The 18055-nt window shown below is 47.3% G+C and overlaps 1 protein-coding gene across 2 annotated transcripts in view; it reads right to left on the reverse strand.

The window, feature by feature from the left end:
- Slc6a17 (solute carrier family 6 member 17) overlaps window positions 1-18055 on the reverse strand; it is a 49736-nt gene that overhangs the window by 6308 nt on the left and 25373 nt on the right. For both annotated transcript variants that reach the window (XM_031375135.1, XM_031375133.1), the window contains exons 6-10: window positions 16808-16918; window positions 3681-3922; window positions 3232-3424; window positions 758-950; window positions 54-213 (exon numbers count right to left, since the gene is read on the reverse strand). In XM_031375135.1, the coding sequence (XP_031230995.1) occupies window positions 54-213; window positions 758-950; window positions 3232-3424; window positions 3681-3922; window positions 16808-16918 (899 nt within the window). The remainder of the gene's footprint in view (window positions 1-53; window positions 214-757; window positions 951-3231; window positions 3425-3680; window positions 3923-16807; window positions 16919-18055) is intronic.

The raw sequence follows: 18055 nt of genomic DNA on the forward strand, positions 1-18055 counted from the left end.
AAAAAAAAAAGAAGCCACCACATGTCCCCGCCACTCCTCTATGACCTCCTTACTTCTTGGTTCCATAAATCCAGGCCACAGCGATGTTCTCAAGGATGACGATGACGGTGAGTGGCAGGGTGGCCGAATAGTCATCAAACATGGTGACAAAGTAGTTTCCGGAGCGCTGGACGAACAACAGCCCCACGAAGAATGCAAAGACACAGCAGCCCACTACAGAGAGCCGGGAGGCCGGTGTGGGGGCAAAGGTGTGGGGTCGGGGGGACCCAGCTCCCCCCTTCCATCATACTGCTCCAAGCAGGCCTGCAGCCTGCCCCTCCCCATGGCCCACAGGCACAGCCCTGCAGGAGAGGGCTGGAAACTGAGGTTCTGAGCTCTCCTGTATCAGGTAGGAGACTCAAGGAAGGGAAAACTCTGCATTCTTCCACTATGTTCCCTGTGCCTGGCACAGCACCAGGCTCCAGTTAATTACTGAATTGAATTGAGATGATCCAATGGATTGGTCCTAGGATTCGTTCCCAGGAAACCACAGTTCTGAGAGGAGGAAGACACTCTACCCTATCCCTATGACCTAGGGATGCAGATAAGAGGTAAATGCATATCCTGACAGTATTGGTAGCTGAGTAGCAGGCACATCTGGGTCTGTGGTGAGGGAGATGGGCCTTCTGCAGACAGGGTACTGAGTGACCCGATCAAGTCAGAACCTAATTGTCATGCACATGCTGGACTGGTGTCAGGCAGGGCAACAGGGAGTTACCTGTGAACATCTCCTTGGGCACCTTGAAGGTGTCGATGATAGGTGTGGTGATTCCTGCCATGGTCCCGATCATGCTGCCCAGGCCCAGGTTGATGAGCATCAGGAAGAACATGACGGACCAGAACGGGGAGGCCGGGAAATGTGTCATGGCTTCAGTGAAGGCGATGAAAGCCAGGCCTGTGCCCTGCACAGACTGAGAGTGGGGCAGAGAGTAGGGGCCGCTGTTACTCCACAAGTCCCCTGTCTCCTTCCCGCTGTCCTCAGGGCTATAGTTATCCGCATCCCCTATTTCATAGGGATCCCCGCTGCCACTTGAACTCTTTCAGCTCGAGAGAGTGGGTCTTAGACTTTAGTATCAGAATCTCTGAAGAGAGCTAGCTCTAGTGACTCCTACTTCTAATTCCAGCACTCAGGAAGCCAAAGCCGAGGGATTGCTATGGGTTCAAGGGCTTCTTCACATTGAATTTCCTGCTAACCTGGACTGCAGATTGATAGTGTCTCAAGACAACCAAACTAAACCAAAATTGTAATAAAAAAAAAAAGTTCCTGAGAGTTTACCTGGGGGACCTATAATCTACAAGTTGTTCAAGGATCCCAGTGATCCAGGTGAAGAAACATATAGAAACACACCCAGTGTTAGACTCTGTTCTTCTAAGACGTCATCTTTGTTGCAACCGCAGTGACCACTCCCATTTCTGAATTGCCAAGCTCCAGACCTTAAAGCAGCAGGCTCAGCTGTGCAATCGAAGCAACTGCAGTCTTTAAGTGCCCCTCCCACGCCATTCTCCCACAGAGGCAATGATTTCATTGGTCTAGGGGTAAGCTGGTGTGAGATTTCATAAAGCTACCAGGAGTTCTCATGGAAATTCCAAGTAGGGAACCATTGCTTTAATACAGAGGCCCTTGGCACAGGCACCTGCTCACACGCTGCCTGCTCACATCACTTATAACTGTCCTGATCTTGAGGATGACACAGGGCCCAACCTGAGGTTCTAATTGTCATTCGGATACTCTTGAGGTTGCCTCGTGTGAAAAACCGGATGCAATCCTCATTTTGTCAGAGGATCAGCCCATGCCCATGAGACTGGGTGGAGTTCTATGGAAGGAGAGGATCCTCTAATTGGGCTCCTTCACTCTTGATTATGGGAGAGAGTAAGAGATGTGGGGTGCAGCTCCTGTAGACCAGTGAAGCTGTCTTTGTGAGTTTTTTCTGTTAATCCTTTTTTTTTTTTTAAGTGTTCAGGATCAAACCCAGAGCTACACAGATGCTATACAAGCACTCTACCAACCAAACTCCATCTCCAAGCTACAGGGCTGCCTTTGGCCAAGTGCTCAGACACCTCAATGGGAAGCTTCTGGCCTCATGAAGAAGTTCAGGGCTCTAGGGTTTTCTATCCCCAACATGAACCTTCCTCCAGCTAGGGTCCTGGGATCTGTGGGTTTGTTTCCTATTACCACTTCTAGAAGAACAGTCATTTTGAAAGTTAACAACGGTGCAAATGCAAACACAAGAAAGTCATCCTCACTTCAACCTGAGCATTAATGAGGAGGTAGAATTTCTGCTCTAGACCAGAAGCTAAGTGTCATTGTGGCAATGGAAGTGAGGGCAACTGGGGAGGGAAGAACTCTCAAGGGAAGATGCAGAACAGGGACTCTGGAGCAAGAGTATTAGAGATAAACACACATGCACAGATACACACACACACACACACACACATAACACACACACACACACACACACAGTGCTTGTTCACTCGCTAGCTGTGAGATGCTGATCAAACCCCTCCCCCAACCTACAGGCTGTTTATTGATAAAACTGGGGACAATATTCACACTCAGTTCAGAGCATTACCATGGGGGTCAAAGGCAATGGAAACAAAAGAGGATTGGCATGTACCTGTTTCACAGGTGCTGTTCTAAGTGCATTGCATACACAGAGCCCTGTGCACAGGAAGCTTGCTCAATAAATGGTGAAGCTGGGCTAGAGAGATGGCTCTACAGTTAAGAGGACTGGCTGCTCTTTTAGAGGACCCACATTTAATTCCCAACACCCACACGGCAGCTCACAACTCCATAATATCTGGCACCCTCACACAGACATACATGCAGGCATAAAACCCAATGCACATAAAAATAAAAAAAATCTTAATAGATAGTTAGATAGAAGATAGATAGATAGGTGGATGGATGGATGGATGGATGGATGGATGGATGGATGGATGGGAAAGCTCCCTCACACTGACAAAGGCTCCTGTGATTTCAATGCTTCCATTGGCCCCTCATCTAATCATAAGCTTACCTCTGGCAGGTGCTTTGGCTGAGATTCGTCTTTCTCCATCTGTATTCATAGCAAGTCTCTGCTTATTAGTAAATGATAACTCTCTATGAGCTTTCAAGGTCTGTTCCTGAGCTCCAGCCACTAAGCCTATCTCTGGGTTCCTGTCTGTCCTGGGAAGGGCAGCCTATTCTGGTACCTTGTCCAGCTCATCCTCCAAGAGGCAGGGATCCAGGCCCAGGGCTGAGAACTGCTTCTCCTTAACAGTCATGATGACATTGTACATCTCTGAGTAGTCCTTGGTGGTCAGGTGAGAGAAGTTGACGTGGGGTGGGATGAGGTCCCGGCTCAAGACATTGGAGTTGAGGTACCCTAGAATTTTCTCAGCATTCCTGCAGTGCAAAGAGAGCAGGACCAGGTTAGAAGGTAGGAGGTAGGACTCTAGAGATCCTTCTCAGAAACCCAGGCAGGGCACCCAGAGGCCACTGACAGAAACATCCATGAGCCTGTCCTGTGGGCCAGGGCTGGGGAAGATGATGATCTCATCCCTTATGGAACGGAGGGGACCTTTCACCCTGCCCGGCCCACCTGCTACCCTTGGGTGAGGCAGATAGGGAAAGGAGGGACCAGAGGGGCCATGCCACCTACTCGACCACACACTTCTCATTCATGATGTTGGCTTTGAAGCCCAGCACAGCAAACACCACGAGGGTGGCCAACACTGAGGTGAAGAAGTTGATGAAGGACACCAGGGCAGCATCGAAGTGGCAGTTGTTGTCCTGTTTGTTGTAGCTGGAAAAGGCGATGACGCCTCCAAAGCCCAGCCCCAGGGCGAAGAAGACTTGTGTGGCTGCCTCCCGCCACACCTGGGGGTCCAGCATCTTGTCCAGCTACGGGCATGACCACGGAAGCAAAGAAAGAGACAAAGAGATGATGGTTTTAATCATGCGCCCACCATCCCCACCCTTTCCTCAGCCTCAACTGAGTACATGCAACATGACTTGGTATAAAGCAGCTGTGGCTGTAGGATCCTGGGAAATTCACCTAATTCCTCTAAGCCACAGTTTCCTCAGGTGCAAAAGACAGATAACATTATCAACCTCAAAAGGTTGTTTAAATACTGAGTGCTTACACAGGAGGCTGAGCTACAAGAGTATTTGGGTGATATGGAACTATTTCCAAAGCCTTTATCAAATCAACTTTTCTTTCACTCTTCATTCCTCAGGTAGGGGCCAAGGAGAATGAAATAGGCATGGTGACCAGCATCCTTGGCACTTACGGACTAGCTGGAGAGATGGACATTGGGAAACTGATCCCACCAACAGATGCTAAATTGCAAATATTGCAAGGGTTGGGATAGTCAGGAACTCAGTGGATCAGGAGGCAAGGGATGCTACTCAAGGGAGGGAATCCTCAAGATGGCCTTCTGACCAGTGACAGCAGAGGTGAGAAAAGCATTAGGGAGGAGGGACCAATGTGAGCATAGGGTGGCATATAAAGGTACATAAAAGTGCCCAAGGTGGTTACACAATGAAAGGGTGTACTGGCTGGTTTTGTGTGTCAACTTGACACAAGCTGGAGTTATCACAGAGAAAGGAGCTTCAGTTGGGGAAGTGCCTCCATGAGATCCAGCTGTGGGACATTTTCTCAATTAGTGATCAAGGGGGTAGGGCCCCTTGTGGGTGGCGCCATCCCTGGGCTGGAAGTCTTGGGTTCTATAAGAGAGCAGGCTGAGCAAGCTTGGAGAAGCAAGCCAGTAAGAAACATCTCTCCATGGCCTCTGCATCAGCTCCTGCTTCCTGACCTGCCTGAGTTCCAGTCCTGACTTCCTCTGGTGATCAACAGCCATGTGGAAGTGTAAACTCAATAAACCCTTTCCTCCCCAACTTGCTTCTTGGTCATGATGTTTGTGCAGGAATAGAAACCCTGACTAATACAAAGGGTATGGCTGGACTGATGAAGTAGTATAAATATGTTGGGGAAGGCAGGGGTGGGGTGCAGATAAGGTGAGCAAGTGCAGTGGTACAGGTTCAGTGATGTAGGTACAGGTACAGTGATATAGACAGGAAAGGTGGTACAGGTGGGATGATGTAGGCAGCAGAGGTGATGCAGACACAGTGGTGCAGGTGAGGTGGTTCTTATGAGATAGTATAGATGAGCAAGTATGTTTGGGGAGGTGAGGTAGTGTAGGTGGGATAATGCAGATGAAGCAGTGCAGGTGAGGCAGTGCAGGTGGGATAGTACAGGTAAGGCAGTGCAGGTGGGATAGTGCATGTGAGGCAGTGCATGTGAGGCAGTGCAGGTGGGATAGTGCAGGTGAGGCAGTGCAGGTGGGATAGTGCAGGTGAGGCAGTGCAGGTGAGGCAGTGCAGGTGAGATAGTGCAGGTGAGGCAGTGCAGATGAGGCAGTGAAGGTGGGATAGAAAATCCAAAGAGTCAAAGGCCTGTAGAGATCTTTGTACTCATTCTAAGAAAGCACTTGATCCTGGAGACACTAAAGGGACGAAGAAGGAAGGCCACTATTAGATGTGCATTCACAGAAGTAACTGGTGTATGTAGCCAGGAAGCTCCAAGGAAACACCTTCTGGAAGTCCAGGTGGCATGGCTTTGCCTGTCACCAGATGGTGCTGAGGGAGAAATGGAGACCTTAAAGATGGGATTGGAGATGGGTATGCTAGGCTGGAAGACCACGCCTGTGGCTGGCTTGGAGACGGGTCTCAGGGAGGAGGAGGTCCACAGGGCTGACAGAGCAGGTCTAGACACCAGTAACAGAGAAGCAGAGTTTAAAGTGTTAGGCAGATACTGCAGCTTTACTGCAGAGAACACAGCTGGAGAGAGAGGTTGTGTCTCTGTAGGGTAGAAGTAGACACTGAGAAGAGGCCCCACAGATCCTGGGGCCAAATTCATCTCTAGGGTTTCATGCATGGAAGGGGAAGTCATCTTAAAGAGAGCAGGAGAGGCCCAAGAGGAGGAAACCCAGGGCCAGGACATTGTAAAGGGAAGATCTGCATCCCAGGAGAAGATCCCCAGAGAGGAAGTCAGCGGCCAGGAGGTAACAGATGGGTCAGATGGAGGGAAAGAAGTAGAGCTGTGCATACAAGCTAGTTCTTAGAGAAGGAGCGTCGGAAGGCAGTAGAGAGGGTATTATCATGGGGGGGAGGGGGAACTGTGAAATCAGGTTGTTGTTGTTCTATATCCTCATTCATGGCTTGATGGTCGGATGAAAAATCTAGTGGGAGGCAGGAATGTAGGAATGGGAAGTGGAGCTGTCCTCCACAAGAGCCCTTTGAACTACTTGTCAGAAATGGGAGGGGAAGAGAGACAGGAAAGGTGCAAGCAGGTCTGTACCTACAGTTTCTGTCTGTCATGTGGGGTCCTTGACTTGAGAGTCCTGCCTCCCCTGAAAAGCAAGAAGCAAGCGAGGATGCTGAAGGGCAGATGCTGCACCTGTGGTCATGGAGGAGCCTGGGAGACAAAAGGGTATCCTGCACTGCTGGGTGCCACTTCATGTGCAAAGGTAAAGGATGCTTTTTGCTGTTGTTTGTCTCTCAAGAAAGCATCTCACTCTGTGTGTGTGTGTGTGTGTGTGTGTGTGTGTACAAATGTACAGTATGAGGGGCGGGAACTCAGGGCCTTCTTTATGCTAGGATCCTCTTCTACTTCTGAGCTCCGTCCTTAACAGTGGGTCTGGCTTTTGATGTAGGATGAAATGTGTTTGTTTGTTTGTTTGTTTGTTTGTTGTTATACTAGAAACCCAGACTCAGGGCTCTTACATAAAACCTTGGTGCCAAACTGGGTTTAGACTTGGGGGCTTTTGCTTCTAATTTTATTTTAAGATAATAACACAGTGCTTTGAGACCCAACTGTGTTAACATCCCGAGCAAGGTCCAGGGCTTTGCCCTGTAGCAAACACTTGAGGGCCTCAGCAACACAATAGGAATCTTCACACCAAGTGAATCAATAAAGACATAAATAGCCTCATATCTGTGCAGGTGTTTTCTCTCCCAATGAGTTCTATAGGACTCAAGTGAAGAAAAGCAGCTTTTTTTTTTCTTAAAAGACATTAGTAAATAGGGGTCTGTAGTGGGACTAATAGAAAAGTAGAGATTAAAGAAAAGGAGAAGAAAATAGACATTTGCTTCTAAAGGACTCTCTTAAACCTCTCTCCCCTCAACTCTCTTGGATGACCAATTTTCAATAATTCTCCAAAAGGCTCCAGAAATGGGTTGAGGGATTACATATACAGTGAAGGCATGCTGGAGTTCACTGGTGTTTCCTGGCATCCACTGTGATGATTTTGTCTGTTTGAGACTCAAGTGTGGGACTTCCTTAGGATTCTCATTATTCCCAGAAACTGAAGCAGGAATGTGGCTCTATGTCTCGTCCCCTCACTGTTTAGAGCCAAACTTCTTGAATAAGAGCAGCTATTCCAGGGGGGACAACCTGGTTCCAAACGGATGAGTAAGACTGACCTAAAGCTTGAGGGACACCTCAAAGGACAGGGCACGGTTGAAGTGAATGTAATGAGTTTTGTTAGACACAATTGTTTCTTTGTTAAGATCAAAGCTGTCATTATTCTTTTTAAATATGACCTGTAGAGAAAGGTAGCGTAGCAAATCCCTATTCTAGTCATTTCCCAGTTTCAGAAACCATCCACAAGAGACCAATCTCATTCTTCTAAATCCAACCCTGCTGCGCCCTCACCCCCAACCCCTCCATCCCTAGACAATTTTGAAGGAGGCTGATAGCTCCGAATTGAGTTTGAGGCCCCATAGAATCATCTAATGCTATAGCTTGCCCTTAGAGGAGAGCTGGCCCTGTTGTGAGGCTTCTCCCACACCCTTGCTTCTAGTCCATAGCTTAAATGGGACACTTTGCTGTTGGAGAGGATAGGTACCCAAAGCTAAACTGGAGGTGAACTAAGTTAGGAGGCTGATGTTGCTCGATTTTAAAGGAGGCTTTTGTCATGGAATAACAGTATGTGATTTCACGAAGTGTTAACAGAGGTCACTCACTATCTAGATAGGACACACCATGTCCCTTCCCAACACTGGGATAAGAAGAGAGGTGGGAAGGGATTTTCTACTCTGGAGAGAAAGAAGCCCATTCCCTCCCAGGTGCCCGGTGTGATATGGCATCAGCTTCCTGCTGTTTCTTTGGCACAGTGGTTAAGTCACTTCCTGACTAGGGAACAAGATGTTTTGCTGCATAGAAGATGCTTTCTGAATGCGCAAGCAGCCGCTGAGCACTGCCTGAGTGGCGAGTGACAGCAGCTCACACGTGACAGCAGCTCACACGTGACAGCAGCTCACACTCTTGCTTCTCGGTACCTGCCACTTCTCTAGCGCCTGCCACAGCAGAGCCAGACTGAGACCAGACAAGACACCAGATGGCACTGGAGTGCAGAGTTCCCACAGCCTAAGAATAGTGTCACCTTCACAAGGGACAAGGACAATAATAGCTTGTGCTTGCCATGTGTTCCCCACTTGCCGGGAGCAGTCCTATGAGCTCTACCAACAGCTCTGGGCAGGGGTATCACTGTGCACATCATCTTGCAGCTATGGTAGGCCTCAAGAGACGAAGGATCTTCCCAGTGGAAGCTGGGTGATGAGCTGGTCGCAGGTCACAAGGCTGGGCATCTTCTTGATGAGCGGTCTTTGCTCAAATAGGAGTCACAAAGCCCCACAACCAGACTCTTCTTGAGTTCTCGGGACTTTCAGGGATGTCTCTGCTTTTCTCCAGGAGTTAACACACACTCTTGGTCCTTTAAGCTCCTTTTCTTCACCTCTCAATCCAGTTTCCTTCCTCAGATATGTAACCATGATATTGGTTTCCTGAGAACTCTTTCAGTGACGTTCGTACAGAAACCAGCACATGAGATACACATCTTATGTTACAATATATACAGACATGTGTGTGTATTTCTCCCACACTCCATGGAACTCCCTATTCTGGGAGCACACCACTCTGTTCTTAGTTGCCATACCTCCTCAGTGTGCTTCCTGGGATCCCACAGAGTCCCAGAGTGCCTAGCAAACTGCACTGCTCTGTCTCCTCACAGCCTCACCCCACAGTTAATTCACCTCTTTAGGAAACAGCAATAAGAAGAACACTTACCCCCCAGGGGCCTTAGAGGGTTTAAGCAAGTTGATGCGTGTGAGGAGTGTAACACAACTGCTTAAGCCCCTCATGGGCATGGGAGGCTATGTGCTTTCAGAATAATGTATGCAAAAGGCTGCACCGTCAGACTGTTGAGAGCTAGGCTGGTCCATGCACTAAGGTCCTACCCACTTCTGGGCTCTATTTACCAGATAGTTTTTAGGGCCATGCTTGTCCATTGCCTCCAAATAGACAGTGACTTCACACTCTTCCCTCATTAACTCTCCAGTGCCCCTTCTTCATTCCTTAGCTAATCACTTGGTTTCCTACCTTGCTGAGAAAGATAACTCAATCAGAGGAAGACTCCACCATTAGAACCCCTCCCTCCCTCCCCACAGCTTCTCTGTGACAGCATGCTGCCAGGGGCTGCTCTCTCTTGTTGGTGTGGAAACTCTTTGAATCCAGCTAACACCAGCTCTTACCCCCAAGGACACTGGGCCTCTCCCTGATGTCATCTGGATCTTTTTAAAGCGCACAGTTCAGTGATTTTTTAGCACACCAAAGTCATGCAATCTGTACCACTCTTAGTGTAGAGCCTCTCCCTTCCCCTTAAGAAAAGCACGTTTCTGTTAACAGTTGGTCCTCATCTCTCCCCTCAAGTCCAGCCCTAAATGACTGCTAGAATAATGTCTCTCTGAGTTCCCTTGCTCTGGCATCTCATGTGCTTGGAATTGCATAGTATGTAGCTTCTTTCGTTTGGCTTCTTCTACTTTATTTAGAGTTTTCCAGGGTCTTCCACATTGTAGCATGTGCCTTGCATCACTTTATTCTTCTGTGTGTGTGTGTGTGTGTGTGTGTGTGCGTGTGTGTGTGTGTTATACTTGATCATAGGGAAGGGTGATATAGTGCTGTATGTACATGAGTAGAGGTCAGAGGTTAGCCTTGAATCTCTTCCTTGGTTGCTCTCCACCATTTATTTGTTTGTTTTTGATACAGGGTATCTGTATTGGCTGGTTTTGTGTGTCAACTTAACACAGGCTGGAGTTATCACAGAGAAAGGATCTTCAGTTGAGGAAATGCCTCCATGAGATCCAGCTGTGATTCTCAGTTGGTGATCAAGGGGGGAGGGCCCATTGTGGGTGGTGCCATCCCCAGGCTGGTAGTCTTGGGTTCTATAAGAGAGCAAGCTGAGCAAGCCAGGAGAAGCAAGCCAGTAAGAAACATCCCTCCATGGCCTCTGCATCAGCTCTTGCTTCCTGACCTGCTTGAGTTCCAGTTCTGACTTCCTTTAGTGATGAACAGTAATGTGGAAGTGTAATCTGCATAAACCCTCCCCTCCCCAACTTGCTTCTTGGTCATGATGTTTGTGCAGGAATGGAAACCCTGACTAGACAGTATCTCACTGGTTTACAGTCATTGAACACTGGTAACTGGTAGCCTAGACTAGAACCTAAACTGGCTGAGCACCAGGTCCCAAGGATCTTCCCATGTCTCCATCCACAGAAGTCTCCATCACATGGGGTTGCAAGTACATGCCCCCCATGCCTGACTCTTCTATGTAGGTTTTAGGGGTCACATTTGGGTCCTCAGGCTTACATTGCATGCATGTTACTGACTGTGCCATTATCACAACTCTGGTACCTCATCCCTTCCAAGAGATGGATACTATTCCATTTTATACACATGCCCGCTTTGTGTGTCCACTCCTCAGCTGATTGGCATCCTGTTCTACTATAAACCACTCTGCTATGAAACTTCATGTTCAAACTTTGTGTGAAATCACATTTTGAGTTTTCTTAAGGTCTAAATGTAGAATGGCTACATCATATATAGAGACACCAGGCTTCTTTTCAAAGCTCTTTTCAATTTTAGCCTGCCAGTGTTCGGCGAATTGTTTTCATCATTATATAAATTCTGCAGTAATATCCTTGACCCAGGCCCTCTCCACTTACTATTGCGTTTCTCTGTATGTTTTCTGTTTGCTTGCTTCCTTTTATAGTGAAACTACCAAATATAAATGCTGTCACCTATTTGTCTCTGACTCGTTACCTCACGTTACTTTTGGTCCATTACTATTAGAGTTGGTCCCCCATATTCTACCAAAATACCTGCTATGAAGGTCACCGATGGCACTTCTGTTGCTAGCTGATTGGTCTTTATCATGTGAGCATCCCATCTTTATTCAGGGATTCTCTCCACTCTGCCTAGGGGCAGGAGGATGTGTGCTTCTTCCTCCTTCTCCTCTGCCCCCCCTCACCTGTTATCTTTCCTTCAACCAATAAACACAGTGACTCCAGAGCTGAGTCCTTTCTGACAGCATTCACCCTCCAGGTGATACAAGCCAAGCCACAGCTTTCAATTCCATTACCCAAGAACCTCAGATTTGTTCCTTTACCTGTCTCTTCCAGATTTACAGAGCAAATTTCCACTCAGCATCTCCACCTGCCTATCTGACATTTTAAAACTGCCACATCTATTAACAATGCTCTGAGTGTTCCCCTTAAATTCCGCTTCTCCCACCATCCTTCCCATCTCTGTAAATGTCATCTTCACCCTTCTGGTTGCTCAGGCAAAAGACCTTGGAGTTCCTCTTGGCTCCTCCCACACGTCATATTCAAACAACAGTGAACCCTCCTGAGTCTGCTCTCTGAGTGTTTCTGCAATTCAACCAATTCACTCCTCCATCATCTCTTGGCTGGCAGTTAGCTGCCTCTCACCCAGTGACTCTCACAAGCAAACCTCCCTGTTCTCCTCTTGAACTCTCTATGGCAGCCTTCTAAGAGGCCCGGGGTGACCATATTATCCCATCCCTCTTCCCAGAACCTCTCACTGGCCAGAGTTCCTACAAAGAAAAAAATTGCCTTCATGGCCCCTTAGACCCTCATAGCCCTAGTTAGACCACAGTCCTGCCTCTCTGCCTTCCATTCTAGCACACTTCCTAGATTTTGCAAGATGGCCGGGTCTCAAGTTCCTTTCATTCATTTTCTCTCTGTCTAGAACAGAAGGTGTGATCTCTCCATCTGCATGTAGCTAAGGAGAATGGGACTCCTTAGAGTGACCATTCAAATGCTCTTTCTCCTTGACCACTCTGTATAACATTACAACTCTTCTCCTAGAGACCCCGATTCTTTTGATCTCCGCTCTGTTTTTCCCCTCAGCCACAGTAGTCTCAGTGATGTATCTTAGCTTATATCATCCATTATGAGGACTGAGAAATCTGTCTGCTGTATTCATGACTGAATCTCAGAGCCGTGCTTGGCTTCCAGTGAGCCAATGTCGGATGAATGCAAAGATAAATGATAGACATTTAGAACATGTCAATCTCTTGCTACTAAAACAAATGTCATAGCAACCAATACTGAGCACTGACAATTTTGTTTGTATATGATTACATTTGTAGAAAAAAAATACCTACAAGTGAAATTACTGAGCCAAGAAATATGAATATTTATAATTCTCACCCTGAGAGTTTATGTGTTTGGAAAACTCCATAATTCACCATTATATGTTGAGCAAATTATATAAGAATTACAGGGCTCCCTATACTGACATGAGTTTGCAATCGGATGAAAGAAATGATAAAGGAAAGCTGTCTGGGGATGTCAAGCAATTCAGTAGCCATTAACACCAATTACTATCCCATCGGAGGCACTCGTGAGTCATCACAGCATCCTGGTCACACAGCAGTCGTAAGATCCACTAGCTCTCTGCTTGCAGGCCTGGGCAAAAAGGATAGGTCCTATATCCTGGATAATTTCTGATGTTGGAAGAAGTCAGAGAAGGAGGGAGGACTTCTCACATCACCTAGCATAGTCTAAAAAGAGTCTGAGATGCCAAGGTCACCTTGGACTCTCTTCAGGATGACAAATGGCATGACCTCTTGAGATGTTACTGATACTGAAGCCTATATGAATGAAACAGTGCCCATATTCTGGGCACCTCTGGACAGTTACCTGGTACTCTATGGTGTCAAGAACTTTAAACGGACACAGAGATCCTCATATCACGGCCCCAGAGACTCATATTTTACCTCATATGTCTAAAAACAGTCACCTCTCTACAGTGGTCCTCATCCTGCACTGACTGCTAAGTGGCTGATGCTGAGTGTGGGTTCATCTTGGCACAGTAGTGGAAGTATCCATAAATAGAAACCTCACTCTAGGCAAACAGTAGCATAGGCTGCCTCTGTGCCCTGAATGGAACAGAGCTCAGGTCTTCCTAGTCACTCCTCCTTGCCCAATGCAGTCCTCCAAGTCACAGGCAGGATCTGTACCATAAAATTGCTCAAGTGGACACAATGTCAAGACAGGTCAGAAAGGCTTGTCCTGGAGACCAACAAGTCAGATGAGCCATGAGCTGCACCATGCCAGTTCTTGGGGACTTGGCTCCTCTAGGGTCTTCTAGGTTTGATTTTTCAGCCTCTACAAATGCCAAGACAGAGTCATATGGCTTCTGGACCATCCAGGAAGTGGTTTGAAAAAAGGAGGTGCCCCCGTTGTTCAATGAGTACCTAAGCTATATGCATCTATTTGATGGGCAACAAAAGAATCTTGACTGAGAGTTATAAACCTCGAGTGCTCATGGCTATAACCACTTGGGAAGTATTTTGGCTGAAGATACGTATACCCTTTGAGACAGCAGTTTCAATTTTTACTGTAGATACCCTAGAGAAGCTTGAACAAAGATGTGTGTAACAATGTTGATGATAGCTTGTGCCGGTTAGGTTTTATTGTCAACTTTACACAGCTAGGAAGAGAGAATCTCAACCGAGGAACCACCCAGGTCAGACTGGCCTGTGGTGGACTTGCCTGTAAGAAATTATCTTGATTTATGACTGCTGTAGAAGAGTCCAGCTCACTCCGGGCAGCACCATCTCCAGGCAGATAGATCTGGGCTATATAAGGAAACCAGCTGGGACTGAATGTGAGAGTGAGTCAGTTAGCAGCGTTCCTCAGCTTCTGCCTGAGTTCCTGCTCCGACTTCTCCTCAGTGATGGATTGTGACTTGGAAGGGTAAGATGAAGTCCACCCTATCCTTCTCAAGTTGTTTTCGGTCATACCATGTATCACAGCAACCAGGAAACTAACCAGGACATAGCATTACCAGCAAGAGGGAAAACTGGAAACAACGTAAATGGTCATCAGGTAGAAAACAAGTAAGTACATTTTAGTTTAGATCCATGGCGAAACATTATGCCACACTGAAATAGAGGTGCCAGAGCCCTACATATCAGTCTACATAAAGCAAGAAGAATACTGTCATGAAAAAGCAAAATCAAGTCAAAGAAGGATACCTGTAAAGATGTCTGTAAACTTTAAGAATGTGTAGAAATGCTATGCACTGTTTGTGGAAATATGTCTATGTATAACTCCTTAAAGAACGGGTTAGCAGGATAAATCACAAATTCCAAATAACAGCCTCTGTGATGCCCAATTTGCACTTGGGCCCTAATATTCAGGAGTGATTTCCTGGAAGTAAGTAAATTGAGGAATCCACTCTTCTGAATGGGATTAGTGTCTATAATAAGGACTCAAGCTATTAGAAATAAGATATTAGGCTGGGCAGTGGTGGTGCATGCCTTCAATCCGAGCACTTGGGAGGCAGAGACAGGTGGATTTCTGAGTTCGAGGCCAGCCTGGTCTACAGTGTGAGTTCCAGGACAGCCAGGGCTACACAAAGAAACCCTGTCTCGAAACAAACATACAAACAAACAAACAGACAGACAGACATTGCATATAAGGAAGCCAGCTGGGACTGAATGTGAGAGTGAGTCAGTAAGCAGCATTCCTCAGCTTCTGCCTGAGTTCCTGCTCCGACTTCTCCTTAGTGATGGATTGTGTCCCTCTGCCCTTTCACCATGAAATCTTCTGGCACCTTCACATTGACCTTCCCAGTTCTAGAACTGTGAGCAATACATTTCTTTTGCTTATAAATTACTTAGTCTAAAGTATTTTCATTAGAGTAGCAAAAGCAGACGGCCAGCAGCTACCTCTGAGAGGAAAGTAACGTGGCATCAGAGAGCACTACAAAGTCACTTCATTGGCATCAGTGATGTTTTACTCCTTTTAAAATATCGATTATATTGTTAGATCTATATATTTATAAGCTTGAAATATTCCACAGTTAAAGAGATAATATGATGGGTGTCTGAATCCAATGAGGTGACTTGAAGTACTATGTGTGCCGGGTCTGGTGGCCAAGTCCAGTATTTTGTGCCATTATCGTTTGGATCTTCATACCAGTGACGCTTAACTCTGTCAGCAGCCTATCTGGAGACATTTGTGAAGCTCCACATATATATACACCACCAGAGCATCTAACATCTTCACATAGTTCAGCGAAGTATATAACTCAAGGACTCAAGTACACGCTTGAGACTGACTGTGACTCTAGGGTGACTGCTGAAGTAGTTCATAGAAGCAGTGGCCTTCTTCTAATAACCTCTTACCCCAAAGGAAGCAGGCTGCTTATCTGCTAGATAGCATGTGTTTACAGCCTTACTGTTTATTTGTGGGTATGTCTGTTGAAATCTTGGTTGTTTGGTCCAAGGATGCCTAGGGCCAGTTTGTGCAGTTGTGGATAGTGCAGGCCCTAACCCTGGCCATCCTCCACACACCAGAGCCTACTCACAATAGCAGGGCAGGAGAGACATAGGGACCTAGGGACTTCAAACTCCAAAGAATTTGGGTCTTCTGTATCATCCAGTGTGAAGTACTTGTGTAAGGGAGTGTGTATGTGTATTTGTTTACATATGTACTGTGGTTCTATTATTGAGCCCTGTGGTTTCCAGCTGGTCTGGCCCAGTCTGACCTAGAGCATGTGGGCTAGAGTCTTAGTAGGCCCCTTTTGGCTGCTACTTATCAAGGGGATTTGGAGATGAAATTCTTAGTCACACTAGCTGGAGGCACTGATTATGTTATTGATGGCAATTTAAAATTATTATTCCCCAGTGGCGTGACTCTTATAGCTGTGCCCAGTAGGCTCAATGGCCATGAGGTGAGGACAGACCGCTTTCCTGAAGGCTGGGCATACATCTTCAGGACACCTGTTTCTCATCTGTAGCCTCCATAAACAAAGTTCCTGTGCGTTCCCTTCCCAGGTTACAGGATTGAGAGGGAGCCTGGGTGGACTTCCTGGTCCCCTGGTTTGGGTACAAATTGGAATTCCTGAGGGGAGTTCATCTTCTTGGCTCCGTTTGTCACAGACCCACAAAATGAAGCCACCCCTTGGATCGGATGAATGAATGAATGAATGAATGAATGAATGAGTGAATGAAGCCCCTCCCTCATGTTCCCATGGCATCTGCCTATACCATTACTGCAGGCACGCCTGGTGCTTTTCCACATCCTTGCTCGTGTGGTTTCCTTTGGTTAATAAATCATACTGGCACTTGCCAAAGCCTGTCTTGCTCTGCAAGGCTCATGTCACATGCCACCTCTCTCCAGGAGCCTTTTCTGATTTTACCCAAATTGATACCATATCTCTCTCTTTGACACATGAGGACAGAGCCTATGGCCCTTCCCTTGTGCCTGTCCATGGGGTGGGGGTGGAGGGATGGCAAGACACTTGATGCACACTAGGGTTTGGATGTGAAAGTGCACAAAGCTGACCAAGCCCAGCGGATCTGATAGGTTCCCCCCCCTCCCCCCCAACATGTAGGAGCCACAAACCCTTACCTTAGGAGTGAACATGTGCAGGATTCCATCAACTGCCCCTCGCAGCAGCAGCCCCCGGACCAGGAAGCAGGCCAACACCACATAGGGGAAGAGGGAGCTGAAATACATTACCTGCAGAGAAGACAAAGGCCCCTGTTAGGCCAGCCCCTCCTACAGCAGGCACCCTCCTTCCCTACTCACAGCTGGGGCCCATGATCCTCCTCTGATACTAGGCAGCAGAACTTGGAGCCTGGAGCCCCGAGGCACTGAGCCAAACCCACCATCCATCTGGCCCTGGGCCCAGGCAGGAGCAGAACAAGCTGGAGTCAGCATGGCTGTGCCTGGAGCTTTTCTGCCTTTCAAGGGCTGGCACGGATGAACTGTTAGGCTGTTACTGGGTGAGGAAATTCTGTGCTCTACCTTCTCATTTTCCCAGTCTTGCGTCCCTGTCCCCGGTGGACAGTTCCAGGATCTCCCCTGTCCTTAGAGATCCAATAACAAAAGATGTCTGGGAGGTCTTAGCACTTCATCAGAAGAGGACCCAGCCCCTAGGGATCCTGAGCCTGAACGGAGTGCTAGTTGCTAGCTGATAGATGTCGGGCACCTTTCTACAGCCCTGTCTGTGTGCCTGCTACAGAGCCATACACAAAGAATTTGCTCATGGAACCTCAGCTGCGGTGGAACAAATCTTGGGGGATATTAAGGACAGGGCAGCAGAAAGGCTTAAAAAGGTGTGTTGTGAGCTAGTGCCCCGAGTACCCATTCGACAGCAACCATTGACCAATCCTGGGCCTCAGGCTATCTATTTAATCTTAGTATGCCTCCAGCTCCTCACGTTAAAGAGCTGTAATATTCTTTTTTTTTTTTAAGATTTATTTATTATTTATTTATTACAAGCACACTGTAGCTGTCTTCAGATGCACCAGAAGAGGGCATCAAATCTCATTACGGGTGGTTGTGAGCCACCATGTGGTTGCTGGGATTTGAACTCATGACCTTTGGAAGAGCAATTGGTGCTCTTACCCACTGAGCCATCTCGCCAGCCAAAGTTTTTTTTTTTTTTCTTCCTCGAGACAGGGGTCTCTCTGTATAGCCCTGGCTGTCCTGGAACTCACTCTGTAGACCAGTCTGGACTCGAACTCAGAAATCCGCCTGCCTCTGCCTTCCAAGTGCTGGGATTAAAGGCGTGTGCCACCACCACCCAGCTGTAATATTCTTAAACTCATACGCTGGTGAAAACCAAGGATGCTCAGATGTGACAGTTCAGAC

The sequence above is a fragment of the Mastomys coucha genome, unplaced genomic scaffold (genome assembly GCF_008632895.1).
Source record: "Mastomys coucha isolate ucsf_1 unplaced genomic scaffold, UCSF_Mcou_1 pScaffold16, whole genome shotgun sequence".
NCBI lineage: Eukaryota > Metazoa > Chordata > Mammalia > Rodentia > Muridae > Mastomys > Mastomys coucha.